This window comes from Grammomys surdaster, unplaced genomic scaffold (genome assembly GCF_004785775.1).
Source record: "Grammomys surdaster isolate TR1022 unplaced genomic scaffold, NIH_TR_1.0 433, whole genome shotgun sequence".
NCBI classification, from domain to species: domain Eukaryota; kingdom Metazoa; phylum Chordata; class Mammalia; order Rodentia; family Muridae; genus Grammomys; species Grammomys surdaster.
Window position 1 is genome coordinate 1 of NW_021604852.1, and position 18,890 is coordinate 18,890.

The following is an 18,890-nucleotide window of genomic DNA, read 5'->3' on the forward strand; positions in this document are numbered from 1 at the left end:
GGTATGTTAACTCAGTAACAGTAGGTTTAGCTTTGCTACTTACTTGGTATAAAGTAGATATTGCTACCATCTTTAGAAGACTTGTTTTGCTCATTTTCCTTTATTCCATTCTGTCATTTTCATTTGGGATTTTTTGTTAGTTTTGTTTTCATTTTTGTTTGTTTTTTATGCATGAAGATTAAATTTTCATTTTTGTGGAAATATAATTTACTATAGAATAGAATGATTTTTCAGAGGGGAGTATTGTCCAGTCAGAGTAAACAGTCAATAACAAGAAATAAGCATTTACCAGTATGGTTCACTTACTTGTAGCCCATGACCATGGTCAAATGTCATATTAATCCTTACCCATGAAGAGAGGTCCATGTGTTTTTGTTCAGAGCATTTGAAGAACTCAAGCCTGAGAGTTTTTCTTGTCTGATTTAAAAAAAAAAAAAAAAAAACAAAAAAAAACAGGCTACGTCTCTCTTCCGATTTTCCATATTTTAAGTTATCAGCCACAAACTGTGTCATTTGTGGTTGACTGATGTACCTTGCTTTGAAACTTATTCATTTGCCTTTCTGCAAATGTGACTGAATGAAGATGTAACATACTGTGCATTAAAATATGTCTTTTCTTTTTTTTTCTTTTTTATTGGATGTTTTATTTATATTTCATATTTTGTCCCCTTACCCCATCACCCACCCACCCAGGAACCCCCTATCCCCTCACCCCTCCTTCTTCTTCTCTGCGGATGTAACCCCTACCTACCCCCACGCCTACCTCCCCACCCTCAAATTCCCACCCCCTGGGGCGTCCAGCCATCATGAGGCCAAGGATCTCTTCTTCCACTTGTGCCCAGCAGGGCCCTCCACTCTTACATATACAGCTGAAGCCATGGATCCCTCCCTAAGTGCTCCCAGGCTGGTGGTTTAGACCCTGGGAGCTCTGGTTGGTTGGTATTGTTGCTCTACTCATGGGGCCACAAACCCTTTCAGCTCCAGTGGTCTTCACTCTAGCTCCTCCATTGGGAACCCCATGATCAGTTCAATGGCTAGCTGTGAGAATCTGCCTCTGAATATGTCAGACTCTTGCAGACCTCTGAGGAGACATCTATATCAGGCTCTTATCAGCATGCACTTCCTGACTTCCACATCAGCATCTACCTTTGGTGACTGCACATGGGATGGATACTCATGTGGAATGGTCTTCAGACGGCCCCTCCTTCAGTTTCTGTCCCTCACTTTGTCTCCATATTTGCTCCCTTGAGTATTTTGTTGCTCCTTCTAAGAAGGACCGAATCACCCCCACTTGGTCTTCCTTCTTCATGAGCATCATGTGGGCTGTGAGTTGAATTGTGGGCATTTCAAGGCTCTGGGCTAATGTCCAATAATCAGTGAGTGAATACCATGTGTTTTCTTTTGTGATTGGCTTACCTCACTCAGGATGATAATTTCTAGTTCCATCCATTTACCTAGGAAACTCTTGAATTCACTGTTTTTAATAGCTGAGTAACACTCCATTATGTAAATATACCACATTTTTTGAATCCATTCCTCAGTTGAAGGACATCTGGGTTCTTTCCAGCTCCTGGCTATTATAAATAAGGCTGCTATGAACATAGTTGAGCATATGTCCTTGTTATATGTTCGAGCATCTTCTGGGTATATGCCTAGGAGTGGTATAGCTGGATCTTCAGATAATGCTATGTCCAATTTTCTGAGGAACCGCCACACTGATTTCCAAAGTGGTTGCACCATCTTGCAGTCCCACCAACAAAGGACGAATGTTCCTCTTTCTCCACACCCTCACCAGCATCTACTATCACCTGAGGTTTTAATCTTAGCCATTCTGACTGGTGTGAGATGGAATCTCAGGGTTGTTTTGATTTGCATTTCCCTGACAACAAAGGATACTGAACATTTCTTTAGGTGCTTCCTGACCATTCAAGTTTCCTCAGTTGAAAATTCTTTGTTAAGCTCTATACCTCATTTTTTAATAGGGTTATTTGATTGTCTGGAGTCTAATTTATTGAGTTCTTTGTATATATTAGATATTAGCCCTCTATCAGATGTAGGATTGGTAAAGATCGTTTCCCAATTTGTTGGTTGTCATTTTGTACTATTGACAGTGTCCTTTGCCTTACAGGAACTTTGCAGTTTTATGAAGACCCATTTGTCAATTCTTAAACTTAGAGCATATGCCATTGGTGTTCTGTTCAGGAGCTTTTCCCCTGTGCTCAAGTATTCATGGCTCTTCCCCATCTTCTCTTCTATTAGTTTCAGTGTATCTGGTTTTATGTGGAGGTCCTTTATCCACTTAGACTTGAGCTTTGTACAAGGAGATAAGAATGGATCAATTTTCATTCTTCTACATGTTGTCCTCCAGTTGAACCAGCACCATTTGTTGAAAATGCTGTCCTTTTACCACTGGACAGTTTTAGCTCCTTTGTCAAAGATCAAGAGACCATAGGTGTGTGGGTTCATTTCTGGGTCTTCAATTCTATTCAATTGATCTTCCTGCCTGTCTCTGTACCAATACCAGGTAGTTTTTATCACTATTGCTCTGTAGTACAGCTTGAGGTCAGGGATGGTGATTCCTCCAGAAGTTCTTTTATTGTTGAGAATAGTTTTCACTATCTTGGGTTTTTGTTATTCCATATGAATTTGAGATTTTCCTTGTCTAACTCTGAAGAATTGAGTTGTGATTTAATGGGGATTGCATTGAATCTTTAGATTGTTTTTGGCAAGATGGCCATTTTTATTATATTAATCCTACCAATCCATGAGCATGGGAGATCTTTCCATCTTCTGAGATCTTCTTCAATTTCTTTTTTCAGGGACTTGAAGTTCTTATCATACAGGTCTTTCACTTTCGTGGTTAGATTCACACAAAGGTAGTTTATATTATTTGCGACTATTGTGAAGGGTGTCATTTCCCTAATTTCTTTCTCAGCCTGTTTATCTTTCATGTAGAGGAAGGCTACCGATTTTCTTGAGTTGATTTTATAACCAGCCACTTTGCTGAAGTTGTTTATCATGTTTGGGAGTTCTCTGGTAGAAGTTTTGGGGTCACTTAACTATACTATCATATCATCTGCAAATAGTGATATTTTTGACTTCTTCCTTTCCTATTTGTATCCCTTTGACTTTTTTTTTGTTGTCTAATTGCTCTAGCTAGGGCTTCCAGTACTATTTTGAATAGGTAAGGAAGAGTGGGTAGTCCTGTCTAGTCCCTGATTTTAGTGAGATTGCTTTAAGTTTCTCTCCATTTAGTTTGATGTTGGCTACTGGTTTGCTGTATATTGCTTTTACTATGATTAGGTATGGGCCTTGAATTCCTGACCTTTCCAAGACTTTTACCATGAAGAGATGTTGGATTTTGTCAAAGGCTTTCTCAGCATTTAGTGAGATGATCGTGTGTGTTTTTTTTTTTTTTTAATTTGAGCTTGTTTGTTTTACTGAGCCCTTTTTTATCTGGGGTGTGCAGACTGAGTTGTAGTTTTGGCACCATAAGCTGTTATCTTGTCTTCCTGGCCCAGAGCCAGCTCAGAGGAGGCCAGAACCAATCACTTGTCTTTGTTAAAATTGACTTTCATGCTCTCACTAGGTCTTTGGCCTCATGCTCTCAGCATTGCTCAGACTCCATGAAGCCCACCTTCTCGTGTCTAGAGATCTCAACCTCTGTGTAGGTGGAGTGATTGGGGTGGTTGTGGGATTTCCTGGCTGGCCAGCGGTGAGATCTCCACTCGAGGAAGAAGAGTGTGCGGTTGGAATTAGGGTGGCCACTGATGTAAATGCCAGCCAGGATGAAGGCCACTATCAGGAGTACAGCAAGAGCCATGCCCATGATGGTGCCCAGGTGCCATGGAGGACCCTTGGTTATTGGGGACATGTTGTCTGGAAGGCTGACTCCTGGGTAGGGATTCAACTTTGTGTCATCTTCTATATACCCCAAGGCATACACCAGCAGCCTCTCTATCTGTTCTGCAGCCAACCCTCTCCCTGGGGTTTCAAAACACGAGGCACATGAAGCCATTGTACAAAGGCCCCATAGCACTGCAGGCGGTTGCTCTAATCACTTCAACTAGAAACCTAACATTCATGTCTTAACTTGTCAACCAAGATGGCACTTGTCTAACATCCACGTCTTATCTTGCCTACGAAGGATATCAGTTACCCATGTACATTTTTCTTTTTGCCAAGTAGGATGTTATTTCTCAGGAAGTCTTGGGTACTTAAACTTTATTCAACTCCTACTGAAAATAGAAGTTTTACTCCAAATGGTTTCTAATATAGGTCTCTATTATGTCAGAGTCCATCTCATAGTCTGTTTATAGAAGAAAATATCATAAAAATTTATACATAGGTGCAGGAAGTGCTGCTAGGCAGTTGGTTTGCATTCAAGCTTATTGTGGGTAACTTTGCAAAGCAGTTCTACTGACTAATGTTGTCATTGGTTTTCAAGGGAACAGAACATAACAATGTAGGCAATCAACTAGGGCATGGAAAGATTACTAGTAACAGCAGAAGCAACATATGAGAAAGTTTCCTTGTATTATTATTAACAGCACAAAATTGCAAGGTAGCCAGGAACAGTTACATAGGCCTTAACCATACCAATAGTCCTTCATAAATTTAACTAAAAATAAATCTTAAAAGACAAATCTCTTAAAAATCTACAATGATTACAAAATAGCTCACACATCAGGATATTTAGATGATTTGTAGTATTTTATGAACAATTCTGAAGTGAGCATTCTCACAGTCAATTACATATTGACACATATTTTTTGCAAAATTACCTCTGAGAACTTGGGTATGAATGTTAGAAACAAACCAAGTTGATTTATGTATATTTTAAAACTTAGATTTTAACTTGAAGTTGACCATGATTTCATGTTTAAGTCAAATAGAACTTTATGTTGTCTGTTTAATTTATACAGAGTCATTTTTGGGGCTAGAGAGATGGCTCAGCAGTTAAGAGCAGGGACTGCTCTTTCAGAAGTCCTGAATTCAATTCCCAACAACTACACAGTGGCTCCCAACCATCTGCAATGGGGGCTGATGCCCACTTCTGGTATGTCTGAATACGGCTACAATGTACACATATTAAATAAATAAATAAATAAATAAATCTTTTTAAAAAGTGTCATTTTCAGTGCCTCTTAATAATTTTTATTTTTGTGACCATAGTGTTTCTTGGAGACAGCATGCTGAATACAGAAGGCTTCATCACACAGCTTTGTTATACTTGAGTAAGGACTGAAGCTGATTGTGTAAGCCTAAAACCTGCATGCATGTGGGACAAGTTACACTTATAATCTTTACTAATCAGAGCTGAGGGAATAGTCACATTCCCAACTGTGCCATCATGGTCGGCTGACACTGAATGTAAGTGTTTTTGCCTAATCAGTCAAGTTCACTTCTTCTGATGTTAGGAATAGGTATTATGTTTGGGAAAACTATTATTTCTTATGAAAGGAGTTGGTCAGTTTAAGTAAAATGGAGTCTGAAGATAAACTGGCAGTACTTAAGACAAGTTTCTTTTATCTGCCACCAACAGCTTAATACATTTGTGTGCATCTCTTCCTGTGGTTCAATCTAGAAATCACATTTTGTTGTTATTTATCTTTACCACCTGCTGCCAATGAACTATGGATTGTGTCTTAGCTCGTGTTTCATTGCTATAAAGAGACACCATGACCAAGGCAACTTTTATAAAGGACAACACTTAATTGGGGTTGTTTTGCAGGTTCTGAAGTTCAGTCTGTTACCATCATGGTGGGAACTTGGCAGCATCTAGACAGGCATGACAATGGAAACCTGAGAATTCTACATCCTTTTCTAAAGGCCAACAGAAGGCTGGCTTCCAGGCAACTAGAAGGAGGGTCTCAAAGCCACACCTACTCCAACAAAGCCACACCTCTGAATAGTGCTACTCCCTATTTGCAAGCATATTCAAACTGCTATGTTCCACTCCTGGTCACCCATAGGCTTGTTAAAGTACACAAGATTGTCAGAGACATAATTAGTATAGCATAATAAAAAATCAATTTAGTCCATCATCAGAAGTCCCATAGTCTATAACTGTCTCAACCATGTTAAAAGTCTAAAGTTCAAAATCTCTTCTGAGATTCATACAATCACTTAACTGTTATCCCAAACAGAGACCAAAAGTCAGTCAGGCAATTTCCAACGTCTGCCTCTCCATGTGTGATATCAAAGCATGCTTCAGCCCTCCAACCTCTTTCGTCTTTGTTGACTACAGTGAAATTCTTTCTCTTGGGCTGCTTCCACTCCATGTTGTCATCTTTTATCAGCAGTTATCCCTTGATTCTGTCATCTCTAACATCTTGGAGTTTCCAAGGAATATATAACTTCACAGCTTCTTGCTCCACTGTCTTTTTCCAATGTCTTGTTCCAATGATCCACACACAATCTTCTGGGCTTCTCAAAAGAGCTTGTGTTACTTCTCCAGCTCTGCCCTCTATAGCACTCTAGGCTCTGGTTGACTCTACTCCATTGCTGTTTCTGTTACTAGTGATCACTATGCTGGGGACTTCTGCTACAAATAGGCTTCACCAATAGCCTCTCATAGGTTCCCTTCAGGGTGCCAAACCTCAATTTCTTTGCTTGGCCCCTCAATCCATGACTCCTTTATGCCTTAAAAAAACAGAACCACCTAGGTAATTCTTATACATTACCAAGTCTAGCTGCAGTAGGATACACAACCTTGGCTATCTCTGGAACACAACTTCTTTGTGCTCTCAGAAAATACTTCCCATAATATTTCACCTCAGTTATGCTAGTCTTTTCTTGACCACCACTAAATTTTTACCTCCAGTTAAACAGCATCAACTGTCACAGTGACCCATTCTATTCATGAATCTAAAGCCAGAGCCATAGGGCCAAAGCTTCCAAGTTCTTCTGCTTTTGGAGGCTGGAACAGGTCCCCTTTTTTTCTATTACATCATCACCAATTGTCTGTTTCCAACTCTCTCACTGCCTAAGCTTGGCTGTCTTGGAACATGCTGTGTCGATAGACTTTAAATTCAGAGATCTGCATGCCTGAGTCTCCTGAGTTCTAGAATGAAAGGCATATACTAAGATGCCTGCAACCTCAGCTTTTCTCTACTTGGAAACTGCTCTCCACCAGGTTGGCCTTGAACTCAGAGATCTTTTTGTCTTTTTTTCCTGGTAATAAAGACATTGTACCACCAGGACTATAAGTAAGCTTTTCATGGTCACTATTCTTCATGATCTAAATCAAAAGCCTATGTCTTCCATTTCTTGATTGTAGTTCATTCCAGATTAAAAGTTCAAAGAAAACAATAACCATGTAATAACACCTAACATAAAATAACTATTCTTTGTTCGATGGTAAATGTATAAATGGTAAATTTAGGTGGGTAGAATCTTGCTCCCAAATCACCAATCCCTTAATTTGTTTATCTTCTCAAACACAGAGTATAGCTCCATTGTGCTTCCTGGTCCCCTTTTATTACTGAAACCATATATTTTGTATTTTTCCTTTATAAGCCTCCTATACTTGATTAGAATGCTCTCTATAAGAGTAAACCAGAGGACAAGGTCTATGTTGGACTTTTCTGAGACTTCCTTTGTCAATGCAATTCATCAAAATCTCTTTACTTTATCCTTGGGTAGACAGTTTAGATAAGGGCAAAATGCAGCAACATTCTTTACCAAAACAATATTTAGAATTCAAATCATCCTCAGCTCCATTGTGCTTCATATTTCTACTAGAATGGCCCATTAAATCCTAATTAAAGCTCTCTATGGCTTTCCATATGCAAAGTCCCCAATTTCACAGTTTACTGATCAAAAACATGTTCAAGGCTATCACAGACATGTCCCAGTGCCTGGCACCAACTTCTGTCTTGGTTCCGGTTTTGTTGCTGTGAAGAGATATCATATCCAAAGCAACTTTTAAAAAGAACATTTAATTTGGGCTGGCTTATATGTTTTGAGATCCAGTCCATTATCATCATGGCTGTAATCATGGCAGTGTCCAGGGAGGCATGGTGCTGGAGGAATTCAAAGTTCTACACCTTGATTTGAGGCCAACAGGAGAGGACTACTATTTTCAAGAAGCTAGGAGGAGGATCTCAAAGCCCAGCCCTACAGTGACTTACTTTCTCCAGCAAGGTCACACCTTCTCCATAGCCAAATCTCTTAATAGTGTTATTCCCTGGGCCAAGCATATTCAATCCACTATAGATTGCATCAGCACCACTATTTAAACCTTCAGGACACTTCTGCTTGCTCCATAGACCACATCCCATCTATGTTGGGTTCCAGGAGCCCCTCTACAAAACACAAAAACAATTATCTCAGTCAGAGGGGGTGGTCTATTGAAGACACATCATAAGACTGATCAATTAGAGCCATAGCTCAGAATTGATGGGCTGAGGCTATGACCCCAAACATTTTTCTATGTAAGCTTATAAAGGCAAAACTGCAAAAACCACAATGAACTTACATGCAAGTGCTACCTGGTGGTTGATGCTGACTCAAGCCATTTCAGACATCAAGGTCCTATTGACCTTGGATTTGACGGGTCCTATATGAAGCTTTCTAAGATTAACAAAACTCATAACATACAGAATATAACAGGGTATGTGGTCAGCATGACCCTGCCCTGAATCAAGTTATTTTTCTGTGGCAATGACCATAAAGCATATTACAGTAACAGTAAAAAAGAGCTGGTAGGCTTGGATCATTACAGCTATGCTAGGCAGGCAGACCACAACAATCAGTATGAATATTCATAGCCTTTGCAATTGTTATATTTGTGAGTGTGTAATTGTTGTCTGTGCTTTTATTATATATTTCTCAATGCATATCATGTCTTTTGTCCTTCCTGTGGTCATAAACTACCATGTTGGTTACTTTTATTGTGTTTTTTAAATGTGATTCCCTTTCTTCTTTATTTTCTTTTTTCCTTCCTTCCATCCTTCTGTCCTTCCTTTCTTCCTTCCTTCCTTTTTGCCTTCCATTCTTTCCCCCTTTCTTTTTGAGACAGGGTTCCACTACACTTACATTTGGCTGGCTTGGAACTCACTCTATAAGAGGTTTAAATGGCTGGAATCCAACTGACAGATATTCACCTGCCTCTGCCCCTAAGTGCTGAGATTAAAGGCATGTACCTTCACACCAGGCAGTTATGTGCATTTTATAAACATTAAACTCATGGTTGTATTTTGCCTACGTTTTTCTTGTTGAATTTCTGAAGTGCTTTGTCTTATTCTTCCTTCTCTCTAGTATAATATCTCTTTTTCATAAGGAAGCTATTAGTAATTTTTACAGTGTGGTTCAGCAATAATGAATTCTTTTAGATTTTTTTCTGAGAATATCCTTATTGGGACTCTTATTTGAAATATATTTAACAATGTCATGGGCAACCTCTTGTTTTGCACATGTATGGGGGGACTGTGGCTGTCAAACATATATGATTAAAAAATATTGGTCAGATCTCAGTGACTGACAGAGCCACCGCTTTAAACATTTAATGTTTGTGTTGGAATATTCAAAATGCTCCCTGCTAACTATTTTGAAATAAGTAATCATTGCTAAGTAGACACAGTTATCATACCATAGATAAAACAGTAGATTTTTCTTATCCAGTTAATAAAGATCTATAAGTGGATAGTGTATGATTTGATGGTCAACTTAAAAAGTGAGAAAGCAGGAAGACACTTGAGTCTGAGCTTCAGCAGACAGGACCATGTCTATTAGAGCACATAATGAGGGTAATCCTTTCTACCATAGCATAGTGGGGGGTCTGCCAGAAAATAAAGCTGGCTATGACACTTTATTGGTGCAGAGTGAAGGGTTTGGGAACAAAGAAATTGTTAAAGGTGTATCATGAGCTGTGTTTCTCTCCTGCAGCCTTTTCTTTCTGAAATAGTTTCCCCAAGTAATACAGACTGTATTGGGAGACAAGCTGTACCAAGAGACACTTTCTGGGTTGACCAATAACTGCTGTCATCGTTACTTTCCTACTATTCCTAGTTTACTACTAAAAAACTTTGTCATTACAGATCCTAATAAGCACAGAAAGACTGGAAACAAGAGTTTTGACAGAAGTTGGAAATGTAGCATCAAAAGAAGAGTGGGACAGGGACATCATCTCTTCAGTGCCTTCAACTGAGGAGAATACTGTCTAAGATTAGTTTCAGGTCTGCAGAAGAGGGAGCTTTCTGGTCATTGAACTGGAGTGGTATTTGAACTTCATCAGCTGCAATGGGTTATGAGATTACCATCATGTTTTCCAGAAGAGACTTTTGAAAATTAACCACTAGGGAGTGATAAGCAGATGACTTGGATACAGAGTAAAACCAGGAGACTGCCAAGAATGGTGGGGGAAGGCAGAGAAATAGAGGTAGGAAGGCCAGTGAAAGGAAGTAAGTGTTGAGTTCTTTTAAGGTGACAGTGCCTAGTTCCAATGCCAGGAATGTTGCCTCAAAGGGAGCTAGCAGAAGCAACATGAAAGTAGAGAATCAGAGCAAGAGAACAGCAGAAAACAGGACTAATGTAAATATTTCTAATTGGCCTGGGGTGAAAGGGATGAAAGTCTCTTATAGCCAGAGTTTTCCCACAGCATCTAAAAGTTATTTTTGCAGTTGCATCAGAAACAAAGGGAGCTGTTATACGATGACAGCCATTGGATGAGCTTTTGTGGATCATTTTGTTTGGGTAGCAGGTACAATTCAGTAAGTAAAACTGTTCTCTTCCTCTGATGCACTGTACTTTCCTGTTACTTGTGCTAGCTCACTTTGAGGTAGCACTGGTGGCACTGAGACTAGACACTGTCACTCCAAATCATCTCTATACTTACTTCCTCTAACTTGCCTTTAAACACAGGATAAAAACAGAACTATGGAGAGAGTAAGAAAGAAATAACTGATCAAGAGGAGGAATCAGGAAAGAGGTTGGGCCTAGAAGATCTCATAGGAAAAGGCTTGTGGTTCAATTTTTATCTGGTCTCGGTCATTAGGCCCCATCTCAGACTGGTTAGAATTTATTGGGAACAGCTTCATTTGTGGAGGAAGACAGAAATGCCATCTTCCTCAGTATTCAGATCTTGTCTTGGATTATTGCATCAGCCAAATTTAAAACCCTTCTAAGGCTTACCTCAAAGATAGAGCATGTCTTGTATGTAACAAAGATCTTTCTTTTCTTTCCTTTTTTGATTTCAGGTTTTTTAAAATTCCTTGGGGGCAAGATTTCATCTTCCAAAGCTAAATGTATTAGTCAAGATTCTTTAGAAGAACAGAACTTATAGCAAGAATATATAAATGGGGGGATTTACTAGCATATCTTACAGGCTGTGGTCTAGTTAATCAAACAATGGCTGCCTGTGAATGGAAGGTGCAAGATCTCAGTCCATGAACTGGATGTCTCAGCTGGTCTTTTATGTGCAAGAATCTCTGAGAAACAGACTCTAATAACAGTGAATGAATAGACTTGATAGTAAGAGCAAAAGTAAGCAGACAAAGATATAATGAACTTTCTTCCTCCATGTCCCTTATACATGGCGCTAGAAGAAAGTACAGCCAGTAGAAGGTGTGTCTTCAGAACTCTAAGAACCAGATTAAACCGAGTTTCCATTTTAAATGCTTTAATTAAAAGAAGTGAGGGTGAGGACCAGGTTTACTGGACATGATGGGTGCCCACCTCTGCTTGTGCCTCCCTAGCTTGCTCACACTGGCCTGCACAGCCTATCATGCTCCCAGAGCCCTGTGAAGATCCATGGCTGCCAAATTCCTGCCACCCACAGCCTCAGGAAGTCAACCCTGCACAGGAAAGTGGTCCCCAAGACCTGCCCCTAGCTATGCTTGAGTTTGAAGAAATTAAAAACCAAATTTATTGCATTATGTCCTAAGTTACAGGTACCCAATCTTGTCAGAGAAAGAACTTAGCTAACTTGGGAGAAAGCTTCATCTGTAGAAGGAATCCCAAGGCTTCAGTCTATGATAACTTGATCCATTCCTTCCAGCTGAGCCAAAACCAAACATGGCTCAGAGTGTCCAATAGAGCACTACTGCACCTCTTACGCTGACTAAGAAATAGAGAAAGTGAAAGAAAAGGGCCAGGGGCAAGAACTATACCCTTGAGTGGAGTGCCTCCAATAACAGTCTTCCCCAGCCACAAGCAACTACAGCAGTTTCCACCACTTCTTGATGTACCATTCAGTTATGAGCCCATTGATAGATTGTCCTTGTTATCCAGTAACCTACCAAAACCTCTGCCTCTGAATATTGCTACATTGAGGAACAAGTCTTCAAACTTTTAAGGACATTTCACCCAAACTATAGTGCCTTGTTAATTTTAGAATAATTTTATTGAATTTATAGATCTTCTTGATTATTTAGGTCTCTTATTTTTTAATTAGAGTTTTATGGTTTCCCTCATGTTGATTTTGTATAGATTTATTAACTATTAGATGCTCATGTAACTATATATATCTAATTTCCACCCCACTCTTCCTTTTTCTTTTTCTTGTTTTAAAGACAGGGTCTCACTATGTATTCCTGACTTGACTTGACTGGTTCTCACTACATAGGACCAGGGTAGATACAAACTCACAAAAATCAAGAACTAATGGCATGTGAACTACATTCTACTTAATTGTATTTTTAAAAAATGTAGTCTATTTCTTGGGATACAACAAACAATTGGGTTTTGTGCCCTAAACTTGTCTCCTGTATCCTTGTTAAATAGTTTATATGAACCCATAGTCTCTCTTGAGTCTTTGGTAATTTCTACAGAAATGATTGGAAAATTGTAAACAAAGGCATTTTTATGTCATCTCAATACAAACATCATTTATTTACTCTTTTTTTATTTTATTGCATTATTCTGGAATTCTGTATGATGTCAGGTTTTTGTAAAGGATAATGCTGACAGTAGGTTTCTACCCTCTCATCAATAAATATGATATTAGCCATAGGAAAAAATTAAAAAAGATACCAGGTGAGTTAAAGGCACAGACCTTTAATCTCAGCAATTAGGAATCAGGGTCAGGTGAATCCCTTGTGAGTTCCAGGTCATAATGTTGTACAGAGTAAGTTCCAGCTGAACTAGGGATACACTCAGAGTGACTCTGTCTCAATCAGCAATAACAACAAAAACAAAAATCAAAATTGATCAAAAACATGTCCCCTCCAAAACAAAGAATAAAACAGAGAAAAAAAGAAAACCTGGAAATAAAATATTACACATGATATGTCCAGCAAGTTGGCTTCTAGCTAATTGAAGATGTATTTGAATTGACAACCAAGAATAATGTTAACATTAAGTAACTAGGATAATCTTGAACCTTTCTGGTCCTCTGCCTCTCCATCTACAGTAGTGAGACTTCAGGTGTGCATTCTTGTACTCAGTATTGTGTTGTTCTGATATTATCCCATTACTCTGCAATGTTAGACAAACACTGTAGCAACTAAGGTACATCCTACAAGTTTTGTTGGAGAAAGAAGAGCTTGGAACGCTGCTATATAAAAATGCATGGACTTATACTGAGTATATTAACCTCCCCACTTGTGTAAAAAAATGATCTGTCCTGCTGAAACTGACTCTGAAGCCCTCATCATCCTTAGGTCCAATAACTTACTTTCTTTTCTCTTTGAGATTAAAATTTAATTACATATCTTCATTCTTTACCGTGTTATAAACCTTCCCCTAAACCCTGCAATGCTCTTCAAGTTTATAGCCTCTTTTTAGCTAATTATTATTGCAAGCATATGTGTTTACATACATATATATATATATACATATATATACATATATATATGTATATATATATGTATATGTATAATTACTGAATATAATCTATTAAGTCTGTATGAAGCTACTCATATCATGGATGCCTGAAAATGGCCCCCATAGAATCATAGGGGGTGGAAGTATTGAAGACGTGGCCTTTTTGGAATAGGTGTGGTCCTGTTGCATGAGCATGTGACTTCAGAGTGGGCTTTGAGGTTTCAAAAACTTAAGGCAGACCTAGTGACTGCCTCTGGATCTAGATGTTGAAATCTCAGTACCATGTCTGCCTGCATGCCACCATGCAATTCACCATGGCAACAATGGACTAAACCTATGAAACTATAAGGCAGCCCCAATTAATTGTTTTCTTTATAAGAGTTTCCTTGATCCTGGTGTTTCTCCACATCAATATATCCCCAGATAAAAGATACATGTGTGTTTTCAGGGGTGACAATTTAGGAAATTCTACAAGCATTCCTATAGTAAATGAGCATAACCCCTAACAAAAATCTGCAAACATCTGCCCTTATAGCCACTGATGATTAGAGTCTTTACCCAACATAAAGGAAACCTCTCTTTTCAAGAGTCAGAGACACCTACAGAAAACCACCACCAATAAAGATGCAGAATTATGGACATCAGTACTAAAGGGTACATCTACAAAACACACAGGGAACACCACTGAAGATGTGGAAAGAGGATTTTAATCTCTAGAGAACCAGTGAATATGCAATGAGATTGCATCTACTAGTAGTGTGAAACTCTATAGACAAAGCTTGAAAAACACAATTGAACTTATAGGAGCTGAACAAGCATGACACCAGTGACCATGGCAAACTAGACAGAGACAATGTCCCAGGGTCTCAGCCTGTGGAAAACTGAAAAGCAAGGAATAGGAGAGTTGGCTTTCCCTAAGGAAGACAACCAATTGGTTGTCGAGTGCTAAACTGTACTTTTAACTGTGAATATTTATTGTAGGTGTGTTTATTTTAATGTAAGTGTATGTTTCACCAGCATGCACTTATGTGCACCATATAGGGGTACAGAAATGAGCATAGGACTCAATGGAAAAAGAGTTACAGACAGCTAGATGGATGGGAGTCATCAGGTTGGTACCAGAAAAGATCATAAATGGTCTAAAATTGTAGAAATCACTCTTATCTGTTGGGCTATCACTCCTGAGTCTAAGGTACCCTATTTGATGTAGGGTACCAACTGAGGACAAGATACCCATTTGGCTGGAAGTAGAGGATGAGTTTACTCTATAGGCGGGTATATTCTGGATAACACAGTCTAAAACACAATGTGTCTCTGGGTGTCTTTGTGCTCTGAATTGCTGAGGCAGAGGTCCAAAGTTGAGGAAACAGTCTTGACCTGAAGCTGAACCCAGAGGTAATGATCCAGAAGATGCAGAATGAATTTCCTCCATAGGGTACTTCTTGCTGTACTAACTGCATTGCCTTAAAGAACACTGGCAGGGCATGAAGATTAGGAATCCCAGATGTGCCTGAGGCATGAAAATCCTGTTTATACCATCTCTACATTTCTGTGAATGAACTGATCAGTAGAGTTTTCAGCCCCTATGGGATTGGAGACAGTATGCATTCTAGTTGTGCTGAATAAGGTGTGTTGAGGGACCACACTTTCACCAATAAAACTATGCAATATTTTGATAGACCATGATGCCCCATGGACATAGGGAATCCTGTGATAGTCCATCTCTATAAGCACTAATGGAATATAAGTTCTAAAAACAACCCCACATCCTATTTCTAGAATGTGATCACTTTGATAATCTTGTGTAGGAATGCCTCTGTGCCCACAATCACATCCCATCTCAAGGATGGTTCTGTAACAAGGAGTGGCTTTTAGGAGCCTTTCACAATTAGTTTGACAGTTCTATGCACATAACAAACCAAGGAGACAACAGTGTGAATAGTAGAAGATAATGTCATAATTGACTTTAATGCATTGTGCCACCAACAAGGCTCAGATGATGATTTCCTTGATCATACATCAGGAGGTCATAGAGCAGCACAAATGTAAAACTGAGATCAGTGACATGGGTTGCACACAAGAGGAGACCAATCACTTCATAGATAAGCCTTATATTTACAAAATGGGGAAGCCAGTGTGGATCCTATTCTGATGGGAGTATATTTAGACATGCGGAACTGTCTTTCTGATTCCACAAGATACCTGTTCCTACTATCCTATTGTCCTTCATATTAAGTCACCTGAGGTCTCAAGACACTGAATATCATTTTGATTTCACTATATCTAAAGCTATGAATTCAGGGACTCTTTGGTGAATGTACTTCTTCAGATGTCATTTCTCAGCATCCAGAATCGTTCTTCTATTAACTCCGAACAAAAGCAAGAGCTGGTTCTCATGAACATGTCCTCTATGACATAGATACAGCATCCCCAACAACGAGGGCAGGTGGGTGTAGCAAACATGATTTTCTTGGGCAGCCTTTTGGGCAGGAGTATTTCCACCAGCTCAGGACACAGTTCAGAAAAACTATCCATCGAAACATTACCCAGGGGATCATAGCACTCTTTTGGAGCAGGGTACACCTCTACAGTCAAGTTGCTTAGATTGGCCGTGCATTGCAAAAGGTCTTTCAGTACAGCACTTGAGAAGTTGTTATTGTAGAAATTAATAATGTTGAGCTGTGAGCACTGGCTCAGGGATGGCAAGAGGACTTTGAGCTGTGACTTCTTCATCCTGCAGTGCTCGAACTGTAGACTCTGCAGAGTTTCAGATACACTCTCTAGGAGAATTTGGAGACTCTTAAAACATGACTCGGAAAACACTACAGTATTGAAGTGCAATTCTTTCAGTTGATAGAGGCTCTGACACTTTGTCATGTGTTTCAGGTCTGATGTTGAGAGTTGGCAGAAAGACATAGACAAGGACTCCAAGGGGGTCTTCAGGCATCTAGAGTAAGAACAAGAAATTGGATCTGGCTCATGTTGTTGGAGGACACTAGTAAGATTGACAGAGAAGCCACATATGTAGAGCCACTCTATGCTTCAGTTGAATGAACATCCACCCTAGGGACACAGCATGTTAGTGTCTGCACATAGCATTGTCTACTGAGGCATAACAATCACGTGGGGTGGACACAGACCACAGGTCTGCAACTTTCCATACTCACTCTGTCAAAGAACTAGAGCTTGCCTCATTATGCCAGAAGACAATACCTAGAAAGGACTAGCACAGGAAGGTTCTAGCAACATCTTGTCCTGTTTCCTTCAGAGTTTATCATTGTCCCTGCTGTCTTCACAGTCTCTATCCTTGATTTCACTGTTCTACCCTTAACTCTGATGACCCCCACCCAATGTCACAAATTTCTCATCTACTTAGTCCCAACTTGTGTTCAAACCATCCTTCCATTTAGGAAGGTTTAGAGGCTGACCGACTCCAATAGAGGAACAAACTGGTTCCTGCACACATGTATCTTTCTATAGGGCAAGTGTGGAGCCTCTCTGGCTCAGGGCTCTCTGTTCTGTCCTGTTTCCTTCCATTAGCTTTGCCTGGATCCCAAAGAGGAATATGCAAATCACACTTACTGCTTCTGACCCACAAAATGGACATGTATGCAAGGCTGCTATCTCAATATCCTCTACCCCAGCTCAGACTCAACGAAAGGAGTAGAAATTGAACCAAGTGAGTTCAGTTAAGAAACAAACAGTCCACACTTTGATACTGTAATGAGTCTGTCATTGTAACACTCTTTGTAACTGACACACCTCAAGTGCTCACTAATGCTCCAAGTAAAAAAAAAGTTTTTCTGCCAGAACAGAAACAGCTCAACATCCTTCCTTACCTGAACAAAATTTCCATGTTGTCATAGGAAAAGTGGGCACCATTCAAATAGAGACTCTGGAGATGTTCGAGTTTGGAGAACTGAGAAAAAAAATTTGCAGAATACTTCTTTACATCTGTCACTGTATCCACAACATTATATCGGAAGTGGATATTTTGTAAATAGAATTTGATTTCTCTAATCTTGTCAAGGTAATGTGGATAGCAACATAAAAAAGACAGGTGTTGATATGTGCGGTTTTCCATTTTCTTAATATACTTTGAATAGTTGAAAAACGCCCTCCATGAAAACATCCAGGGGGTTATTATATTGGATGCAGATTTGATGTAGATTGAATTTGATAATATTTCTCATCTGGTCAAGAAAATGTGGAAAGAATCCTAAGAAAGACAGGACCTCGGGTGTGTATATTTCCAATTCCTCAATATAAATTGGCTGGAAAATGTTCAAGACCTCCTTGACAATCTCCAGGGGGGAACAAAAAATCTTCATCTTCAGACAGACTAGCTGCAGAGAGTCACTGCTCTTCTGAGCCCACTGGAGTAAGCATTTTTGGTCTTCTTCCAAAGAGCGAAAGAGGATCAGGTTAGTGACCACCTGCAATCGCTGAGTCAGTGCATAAGTAGGAAGACTCTCTGGGCCTTGCTTCTTTCTCAAAATATCTGGTGAGCACATTCCATCTTCTCTTCCAGCCCATGCATTCCAGAAATCCTGATGCACATCTCTCAAGTCCAACACTTGTAGCCTCCTTCTGTGATGGAAAAGGGTAAAGATTCATAATTTAAAACAGGAACCAATATGGAATCAGCTTGAATCCCACTTGTCTAACATCGGCTCCAAAATAACACTTCATACCAGGCAGGCAAGGACACTGCATGATCTGCATCTGTGCCAGGAGCCTACTGGCCCAGAGAGGGTAGTGGCAAGGGCACAGAATAGGACTCTGGTGATGGGTTTAAAGGCTGAGTTTCTCAGGGTTTCTGGCTCTCTGACCTGTTCTGAAATGCTGATCATGAGTTCTAAAAAGTCCTAAAAACTTCTTCTAAGGGTAAAAGATTGGAGGATTAGGTGATTAACACCTGTAACCTAACAGTAGAGTGTGGGATTGCATAAGGGTATCCTGGATCATGGTTGAGCTGGTGTTTAGAACCCTGAGACTCTGTAGATTCTGGGCGAGATTCTATATGAGAACCAGCAGGAGTTCGATGCCCCCCAGAACCCAGGATCCTGAAAAAGTGGTCACAGTCTCCATCGAATTACTACATAGGCCAGGCTATAGGCCTC

General features: G+C 39.7%; 1 protein-coding gene across 1 annotated transcript; it reads right to left on the reverse strand.

The window, feature by feature from the left end:
* Positions 1-16,092: 16,092 nt before the first annotated feature.
* LOC114632836 (PRAME family member 12-like) lies at positions 16,093-18,357 on the reverse strand (the record flags this gene model as incomplete). Its single annotated transcript, XM_028781430.1, has 3 exons — positions 16,093-16,714; positions 17,607-17,752; positions 17,922-18,357. Coding segments are annotated over 3 exons (1,204 nt in total), but the record flags the coding sequence as incomplete, so codon positions are not given.
* Positions 18,358-18,890: the final 533 nt, after the last annotated feature.